The sequence below is a fragment of the Notolabrus celidotus genome, chromosome 11 (genome assembly GCF_009762535.1).
Source record: "Notolabrus celidotus isolate fNotCel1 chromosome 11, fNotCel1.pri, whole genome shotgun sequence".
NCBI classification, from domain to species: Eukaryota; Metazoa; Chordata; class Actinopteri; order Labriformes; family Labridae; genus Notolabrus; species Notolabrus celidotus.
This window is the reverse complement of record NC_048282.1, coordinates 12,552,353-12,562,469: the sequence shown is the minus strand read 5'-3', so window position 1 is coordinate 12,562,469 and position 10,117 is coordinate 12,552,353. Positions and strand designations below refer to the sequence as shown.

General features: G+C 42.7%; 1 protein-coding gene across 1 annotated transcript in view; it reads left to right on the top strand.

The window, feature by feature from the left end:
• The window catches only part of atp2b3b (ATPase plasma membrane Ca2+ transporting 3b), a 53,203-nt gene that overhangs the window by 6,245 nt on the left and 36,841 nt on the right, over nucleotides 1–10,117 (top strand). Inside the window, exons 2-4 of the mRNA XM_034696792.1 lie at nucleotides 2,620–2,817; nucleotides 7,846–8,103; nucleotides 8,831–8,956. Of these exons, the coding sequence (XP_034552683.1) occupies nucleotides 2,620–2,817; nucleotides 7,846–8,103; nucleotides 8,831–8,956 (582 nt within the window). The remainder of the gene's footprint in view (nucleotides 1–2,619; nucleotides 2,818–7,845; nucleotides 8,104–8,830; nucleotides 8,957–10,117) is intronic.

Genomic DNA, 10,117 nt, shown 5'->3' with positions numbered 1-10,117 from the left:
GGTCTGTAGTTCACACTTTCCGTCACTTTGCTCCACTGCAGCTGAATCAAAACTTCATTTTTTACAAGGGATGCACCGAAAATTCGAAAATCTTCGGCCGAAAATGCCCCCAAAGTGAATTTTCGGTTTTCGTGGGAAAGACTTTTATCACCATAACAACATGGCCGAAACAGAATGCTGTGATGACGCAAGCAAAAACTGCGGCCAGTACGCGTTTGTCTGGATAAGGGCCAACATGTCTGCATCCATTTTCCCTTATTGCAGCACTAAAGCATCTTCTAAGCAAAGAGGTTGAGACGGGCCACGGAGTGAAAACAGTGAAAAGTTCCCTCTTAGAGTCTGTTAGCACACGTTTCACTGAGATCTATTCGGATCCTCTGCACTGCATCGCGACTACTTGATACGCCTTATAAAGATTATAACTTGGATGTGGGAATAAAGCAGAGCATACGAGAAATGATCCAGGCCGCGATGGATTCAAAGAACTCGCTTGGAGACGGAGAAGCGCACAGCGCAGGAGAAGGAGAACAGAGCGCATAAAAAAGGACTCTCTCTGAACCAGATGAGGGGCATGCAACCTCGTTGTCTGATATGTTCAGTGAGATCCTTGATTTTAGTGAGGTTAGCACACAGTCATAGCCAGAAATGCAATGGTACTAATAATTGGCATAATAATTTTTTTCAATGTTTCGGTTTTCGGTCTTGGTTTCCTCATTTTCAGTTTCGGCCAAGAATTTTAGTTTCAGTGCATCCCTTCTTTTTTACCTATCATTTCATACAATCACAGGTCCACGACAGTATGGAGACACTTCAGTTTTCGTGATGCCGTTATATCCCTATTAATGAACCATGAAACGATGATGCTAATTCTGACAGTTCTGTTTGATAGCTGGACTGTAAACAACGCAGCGCACAGAGAAGGAAGTCCTGGCTGGGAGTTGATTCTCACTCAGAACCTACACCTGATACAGAGAAGGTGGCCGTCGTACTCACATATATCAGTGTCAGACTGTAGCCGATGTTCAGAGATTGTATGATCGTAAACTGTGCTATATTTTCTGTTTCACATCTTCACTGAGGAATTTGACAGTCGAACAAAAGCTGCTGCTCTGCTCAGTAATCTCAGAGATGGATGGATGAATCAGAGTCCAGAGTGTGTGCATAGAAACACACAACAAACACACACACACATTTACATTATGATGCTGGCCTGTAATATGATCCACAGAGCAGAGTGTGTGTGTGTGTGTGTGTGTGTGTGTGTGTGTGTGTGTGTGTGTGTGTGTGTCTGTGTGTGTGTGTGTGTGTGTGTGTGTGTGTGTGTGTGTGTGTGTGTGTGTGTGAGGGGGGTGTTGAACCAATACAGAGTCCCACACAGATATGGAAACACCAGCACTGCAGTATGAGACCATTATATCCACACTGAAGAGACAGAGGAGGAGGAGGAGGAGGAGGAGGAGGAGGAGGAGGAGAAACGACGAGAAAGAGGGAGTGAGAGAAAGAGTGTGTGTGGTGATGGGGGAGGGAGGGAGGGTGTGAGGGGTGAGGAGGGAAAGCTAGAACAGCTTGCCGCATTGTCAAGGACACATCAAGGGGAGATTGAAAGAGGGAGGAAAAGAGAGGAGGAGAGCCAGCGAGAGAGGAAGAGGAGGAGGAGAAGGATGGAGGGATGATGATGATGATGAGAGAGAGGGATGGGAGGAGGACGCAGCTTGCTACGATTACTCAGCATAAGGTCACCTGTTTCCCTCCGCCTCGCCTCGGCCTGAACCCTGTTGAACGTCATGTTTGCTACACAACTCTTCAGCAGCTTCATACGAGTCCCTGCAGCAAGCACACACACACTTATACTCTCTCTCTCACACACACACACACACACACACACACACACACACACACACACACACACACACACACACACACACACACACTCAGGCAAACACGCAAAAAGACGGTCACTGATCTCAGCCAACCACAGCGCACCATAATGAGCTGTTCCCCCCTCCCCGACAGCCAATCAGAAAAAAAGAGAAACAGAGAAAAGCTCTGCTCCAAGCCGAGCACACTGGAGGGGTGACATCACCTGTTGCTGGGCAGAAACCTGTTACAGACAGGAAGCCCTGGACCTGATATCCTGGTCACCATGGAAACTGCATCACTCAGGGGTGAGGCTGAAGGGGAGAGGAGAAAGAAGATGGAGAGGGGAGTTTGGAAGAGAGAAAAGTTGAGTGAGCCGAAAAATCAAAGTTTACATTTGTTTCAAACTTTTTCACTGAATCAAAGATAATCTGAGGGATTAGTGTTTATTAGTGTGTGTGTGTGTGTGTGTGTGTGTGTGTGTGTGTGTGTGTGTGTGTGTGTGTGTCAGTGTAATAAACTTATTCCCGGTTTTGAAGTGCTATATCAATTGTTATCAACAGGTTAATAAATAAACTGACCAACAAAGTGTTCAGATGGTTTCAGATTTCCTCCCATAAATTAAACCTTATATTTGATTTGTCTCAACATGAGAGTATCTTGTATGTTTTGTGTGTTCAGGTGCATTTTGTCTTTGCTCTTCCTGGCTCTGATTTTTTTCTCATCCTGACTCATTTTGGTCCCTCTGTCTCCCCCTCTTAGGTCTCAGTGGGGACCCTGCAGATCTGGAGCGTCGATGCCAAACGTACGGTCAGAACTTCATCCCCCCGAAGAAGCCCAAGACGTTCCTTGAACTGGTGTGGGAGGCCTTACAGGACGTTACGCTCATTATCCTGGAGGCCGCCGCCATCATCTCCCTCGGCCTCTCATTCTATCAGCCTCCCGGGAAGGACACTGAAGGTAAGGGCGGGGCCAGAGGTGCTAGAGTGGCGGGGCTACAGGGGCGGGGCCAGAGTTCTAGGGGATGGGTCAGGTTTAGGTTGGTGCAAGGCACAGAGAGAAGATGAAGCGATTCAATCAGCAGATCTGGAATGACGTGAAGGAAATTCAACATGTGAAGTTTCAGCTGTTGAAAAATGTTTTTGCTGTTCATAAACAAAAGTCAGGCTTTATTTTAAGAGCCCCAAAACTCCAATCACAAGTTGCCTCACATGGTAATACCTTAGGATTTATGACCGCCTCTGTCACCCTGACTCTCCTTTCAGATACTTCATCTGTAAAAAAGAAAGTTCATTTAAAATTCAGCGTGTAAGTTTACGAGTACAGAATCATGACTTTACAAAAAGCAGGATAATCCATAGATGATGCTCTTAAAGTTAGTTCATGAACCCGAACTTAAGCAGCATCATTCCTGTTTAAAAAAACATTCAGGATCAGGTTTATAAGGGGCAGACTGGTCCCTAGATCTTGGTCTTCATGACTTAGATTAAACTGGTTTATCGCAGCACAGCTTCTGTCAGGAAACCCTGAAGGAAACTTTCTCTCACCTCAAACATCCTGCAGAAGCAAAGAGGGTTAATAAAGTGAAAGATGTTGAAAAGAGGGATGGAGAGGGAGACTGGAGGAGAAAGAGTGAGGCTGAACCTAAAGAGTGGACCTCACGCTCTCACAGTCTTCACTGTAAGTGTATGAGCAGTGAAGGCTGTCCAGACCAGCAACCACCTCTAGCCTCTCTCAGTGTAGACCCCTCTGGACTACACTGATTCAATTACCCACAATCCACCACTGTGCAGAAATGATGCTGCAGTTATGTAGTGGCATACTAAAACAATATGAGTCATTTTAAAGGGGCGGAGAGACCTCTTCTTACAGACGCTTAAATCACAAATTCAGAACCTCCATCACATTGAGAGACATAAAGATTGAGAAGTGACAACCAATCAGTTCTTATTTTATTTTTCTAGTCTGTGTGTCAGAAGTTTACTGAATATAACCGAGCAGCTGTAGACATTACAGACTTGACAAGGATTTATACCTTGTTGATTGACTGAGAGAGCTTCAAGCGTCCAGAAGATAACCAGGAACGTCTGCGACATCACCAGCTAACAGCACCCACTGCCTCCTCCTGAATATATTTGTATTAAACACTTAAAAAGTTCACTTTAAAGAGCTTCAGGAGAGACTGAAGTAACTGTAGGGACCAAAATGCACAAAGTATAGATTTTTAGCATAATCTTACTTTAAGATATGTGACTAAAACTGCAATACCCTGAAACCTCTATTATTAGTGAAAGACTGCATTCACACTGCAGACAAAGTTACCCTAACCTGAAGTATTTGCTCACATGTGATTTCAATCAGAGGTCTTTATGTCTGTTTGAGCAGCACAGGTCTCATGGAATCTGATCTTTATGAATCAGATGTGTCTCACCTTCACGTGTGCTCCTCCATCAGAGAGGCCTACAGGTCAGGGGTCTCATTTATAAAAGAGTGCGTAGAATCCCTACTGAAAGAGTACGTACTCCGAAAACCCGGAAATGGCGTGCGCCAAAAATAATTCTGATTTATAAAACCGTTCGCACGCAAACTTTACGCAATGTTCCGTTTATAAATCACAAACCACCTGGAGATATGCGCACGTAGTTCAAGCCTCGTATTCCGCCCTTTTCACGCCCACATTCAACCATATACGGTCAATGCAAAGCACGTTATGAATGAAGATGCATACAAATGAGCCGGAAGATCATAGGTTCTCATTGTGAATCACGGCAACAACAGAGAGGAAGACGGAGGAAATAAAGTTTCTGACACACAAACCGTGATCCTCGTGAATGAAGCGGAGGTCAGAGAGCTCGCATTGTTTGTTTCTTACTGCAGGAGGGACACAAAAGAAATACAAATAAAAATAAAAATATCGAGTGACTCCACGTCGCTGCAGCGTGTATCCGTCAGCAGTGCCAGAGAATCCATCATTCATCATTACGCACGGGTCTCACTGCAGTGTTTCATGTTTACAGGACACACACTGTTATTTCACATTACAGAGAGCTCACGTCCTTCAGACATCTCCTCTCTGATATTATCTGACAGAAGTTTGATCCGTGAATATAAGTTTTAATGCGTTGGTTTCATCCCGTGCAGCGTGACCTGTGCTTTGACTGATTATGATATGTAAGATAATAACTGTGAGAACCGGGCATGGCTTTACTCCACACTTTTCTCATTAACACAGTAAACACATGCAGGTGACGAAGATGTGATCAGTGTGTGAGGCAGCCGTCACTGTGTCTCTGCGCTCCGCGTGCGTCGTACAGCGGTCTTTATTTAAAGTATAACTACACGTAGTGACTCTGCACAGCGTTAGAAACATTGAAAACATGACTGTCACTTTGCTCGGCAGCTTATTTACATCTTCTGATGTTACTTTGGTTTTACCTCCCGACGAACACGTTAGGATACGGCCCGTGTGTTTCCTCTACCCTTGGAGAAACTGGAGAAATGTGACGGTGAGACAAAGCTGATTAAATATTTGATGAACTTTAAGTCACGCTTTTATCTTTTAATGACAGCTTATTGGAAACGACTCACCACAGACACACATTCAAATAGAATGTGTAGATTTTAGAAATGATGGTAACACGGGTCTGTTAATATGTTGTTATCCAATGAATGAAATGTGTAAAAGGCATCAAAATATAATCTGACTTCAGTTCTCCCTCTCACCAACTGTGTTGCCAATTTCCCCCTGCCTCTAAAATGTACGTACGCCTGGGTCAGAGTTTGCTTACCGGTAGTCACATTTTCACGTCAAGTTTGTTTTTTATAAATCACAAACTTGGCGTGAAAACTGGCGTACTCCAATTTCAGGCCCCGTTTTGTGCGTAAGCAACCTTTATAAATGAGACCCCTGATCTGTTGAAATGTGACCTCAGCCTGAGCATCTAGGTGAAAATGCATGTGTGACTTTGGCATCACTCCTGAGCGACACTCGGAGTGGGAATCACTGAAACTCTAAAAGCCATCATTAAGTTTGACTTTCTCTCCCCCCTCCTCCTCCTCCTCCTCCTCCTCCTCCTCCTCCTCCTCACTATCATCTCCTCAGTGATTCGTCAGCTTCATCATCAAACTGTCAGCCACGCTCACTTCAGTGGACGCTGTGTTGACCTCCATAAACACCGTGCTGTGTGTGACTTCAGTTCAGGACTGTGACTGGCTCATAGTTTAACAAAGATTCTAATCTGAGTGATAAATCTGAATGAGTGAAGGCTAATCCAGGCTTACTGTGTGAAAGTCAGGATTCAAACATACTCCATAAAGTCACCAGCTGATTTTATTTTATGTTTTTGTTTGTAAAGAAATGAGTGAGATTCATGGTAAAAAAGATGCCACACACTACAGCTTTTACTGTCCTAGCTCATGTGCTCGTCCCAAGGTGAAGCTTTAAAATACTTAAAGACCAAAGAGATAGCATAAAAACAAACTCAACAACAAGACTAACAATATAGGATGCTAAATATTTGATCAAACGCTGTAAAAAAGGACTCATAAGATCGTATAGACTATCTCACTAAGCCCTCTGTAAGAATGGTTTGAGTTTAAAGTCAGAGATCCGTCCAAGTTTGTAAACATTAGCCTTTAGAGTTAGGCCCACTCTGAGCATGTGCTGAATTATCAACAGCACAGTGTATGCTCCTGGATCTAATTTACAAGAGGGGGTCGTTTTGTTTCTTATGAAGTTACAAACTCTGTACTTAGAAAAGGGAGGATAAATATGACTGAGAAAGTAAAAGAGTCAAATAGATCACAGAGAAAGTAGTAGAATTCATCGCTTCAGACAACCATTTAATTTCTGTGGGACATAATGCAGGTTTATGTCGTCTCCTTGATCCACAGTATGTCCTGCTTTTCCGACACTATATCTCACAAGCTGCGTTAAGGTCCAATACTTTTATTTTCCTTCTGCAGCCGGATGCTTCCATTGTGAATCACGCACCGTCTCTTGAGAATTGCGTTCAGAGCAGCCTAAGCGTGCTGTAATGCATACACACCAGTTCCGTTGGTCTCATACAGCAGAGCTTGTAAAACAGATTCAAAATTTTACAACAATGTAAGCTGGATTAAGTTAAAGAGCATGAGAATAACACATATTGCAGTTATTTTTTTAATTACTTATTTTTGTTAAAGAAAAACAACAGTGTGCAGGTCAACTCTTTTATGTCTTGTGCAACTATTATCTTGGCAAACACAAGAACCGGATCAGGATTCAGTGTCTGCAAATATTCAATATTAAGAAATCGGATCGGGACTAGGGGCCAGAAAAGCTGATCGGGACGTCCCAAGTGGAGCTCATACTGAAATACTGCAGCAGAATTAGAGGAATTAAATGTTTGAATTAAAAAACTATTTGAAGATTCTTTCCTAAAACAAGTCACATTGTTATCTTGTTTCACTTTGTCCTCATGTTTTTCTTCATGGTTAGAAAGTAAAGATGCAAAGAATAAGTAGAGACAAACATTGCAGGGACTCAAACTGCTCTGATGATCTCTGGGTGAATTTGGAACAGGAAGTGACCTCAGAGCAGAGTGAGGAAACATTGGAGCTGTGGTTCAGTCTGAAACCTTGCAGAGAGCCACAGATGACTGATGCAGTCACAGAATATCCTCACAGCGGTTTTATTCTGTAGCTTAGTGGTACAGGCACAGAAGAGCCTGAATGTCTCAAGCCTAGTTTCAAGTGTTCTGTATATTATATGCGATAATAAACACAAACTGCAGTCAGAGCTGCTGCACAGTTACAGCTCAACCACAACTAAGACCCTCACTGGGGCTCAGCAGATAGAGTAAGGTTATTTACACCTGGTTTTGCTCTCCATCCTGTTTCTGATAACCTGTAAAGACTGTGAACCTGTCCATCAACCAACTGATTAAAACTGTCTGAGTCAGTGTCGCCTCCATCTTTATAACCCTCCCCGTTTCCTCGCCTCTGCAGCGTGCGGGAACGAGGCTGGGTCCGCAGAGGACGAGGGCGAGGGTGACACAGGCTGGATCGAGGGCGCGGCCATCCTACTGTCCGTCGTGTGTGTCGTCCTGGTGACTGCGTTTAACGACTGGTCCAAAGAGAAGCAGTTTCGGGGTCTGCAGAGTCGGATCGAGCAGGAGCAGAAGTTCACCGTCGTGCGGAAAGGAAATGTCATCCAGATTCCTGTGGCGGACATGGTGGTGGGGGACATAGCGCAGGTCAAATACGGTGAGGACACACACACACACACACACACACACACACACACACACACACACACACACACACACACACACACACACACACACACACACACACACACACACACACACACACACACACACACACACACAGATAATTATCATATAACACAGCTGCAACTCACAAATACTTCACTGTACCTTGCTCTAAAAAAAACAAGAGACCAGATCTTCATGATTACAGTACTGATGATCATGAGTAATTAGCTGAACATACATTATTTACATGATTTATTTTACTCTACTTGATTTAACAAGCCCCAGTTTTATGTTTTGTCAACACTTGAAGTACTTTGGGTTAACTTAAAGAGCAACAAACAAGAAGTATTTTCAAACTGTGGATATAAATCCTCCGCCTGAGTTCTCTGGATCTTTACATGAGACTTTAAAATCTTCTAACAGTCCCATAATGTCCTGAAGTAGCAGAAGAGACTTCTGTAGCTTCAAAGAGTGCTTTAAAGATTCTGTGAAAAATAAACAAACTGAGGTCAGGTGCAGACTACAGGTAAACTATCATGAATCCACTAAACCTCTGCAATAGATCACAGAGACTATTGAACTGTGTTTTTTCTTGAAACATCCGTCTCTGCAGTCATGTCCCAGTTTGATACCCATGCATTGAAGTCTCCTTAAATATAAAGGTAATACACTACGAGGAGAATGAACAATGATCTGTGTGTTTTGTGTGTTTTCAGGTGACCTGCTGCCCGCTGATGGGATCTTAATCCAAGGAAACGACATGAAGATCGATGAGAGCTCACTCACAGGAGAGTCCGACCACGTTGGCAAATCTGCGGAAAAAGACCCCATGCTGCTCTCAGGTATCTTGTCATTTCAGTTTATGATTTTTCAGACATTATTTTAGTATTTTTATGATTATATTAAGCAGATAAAACTTCAGCAGAATAACACAGAGACCGAAGGTGTGTTTTACATTTTGTTCTCAGGTTTTGAGGCTAAAGCTGAAAAATTAAACAGCTATGTTAACGTAAATGCTCATGTCTAACAAGTGTTTGCGCATTAAACAACTGTTTAAATACCTTAATGCCTTGAGAGTGAAAGCTGTACAAATGCATGCTGAAAGCCTTTATCATAACATTTACAGGGACTGAGACTTAATGAACATGCATGCTGGTTAGAACAGAGCTCTGTGTTTAGAGTTGACTAGTGGCATCATCAATCATACATAACCTTTATTTGAAACCAAAACTGTGTAGCTTTGACACAGTCTCTACTTTAGATGGTGTTTGGTGTGCTAATTGTTGTTTGTATGTAGTTTTAATGACATTTTAATCAGTCAGCGTTTTCACTAAAAAGACAGATTATAGATTCAATAAATACATACAATATAACAGATATATTTGAATCATTAAAGGGATTTTTTTTTTCATCTGAAGTTGGGAACTTGTTTCTAAAATCCTCACAGGGTCTTTTCCTGAGCTTTTCTGAAACAGTGCAGTGAATCCCGACAAACTGAGGGCAGAGAGTCTGTTCTAAAGTTTACTCCTTGTTGAAAGAAAGAAAGGTGGAGGAACAAGAGCAAAGAGATGAAGAGAAACACTTCACGTCAGCTGAGTCATCATCGCCTTATCCCTGAAGTGATTAGTGTCTGTTCACACAGAAATCTGTGAAACGACCACAACCTCTTAACATTGCATCAAGTGATACACGAAGGCTCGTAAAGTGTTAAAATCACAGGTCTGCATCTTAACGAATGAGAGGCACAAGGGGAAAATGAATCATCTCTGATGTGACGTGAAGATACAATATATATATATATATAATGTCTGGCTACATTTAGGAAAGATCTTAATTTAAATTAAAATATTAACCCATATTATGGATTAGATTATATACTAATAAAATTTTGAGTAACAATACTTAAAGTGAGTCATCCATCAAATTCCCCGAACTCTCTTCCTGAGTGAATCTAAGTACCTGACTCTCTGAGGTAACACCGCTCGTCTCCTCAGCAGCATGTG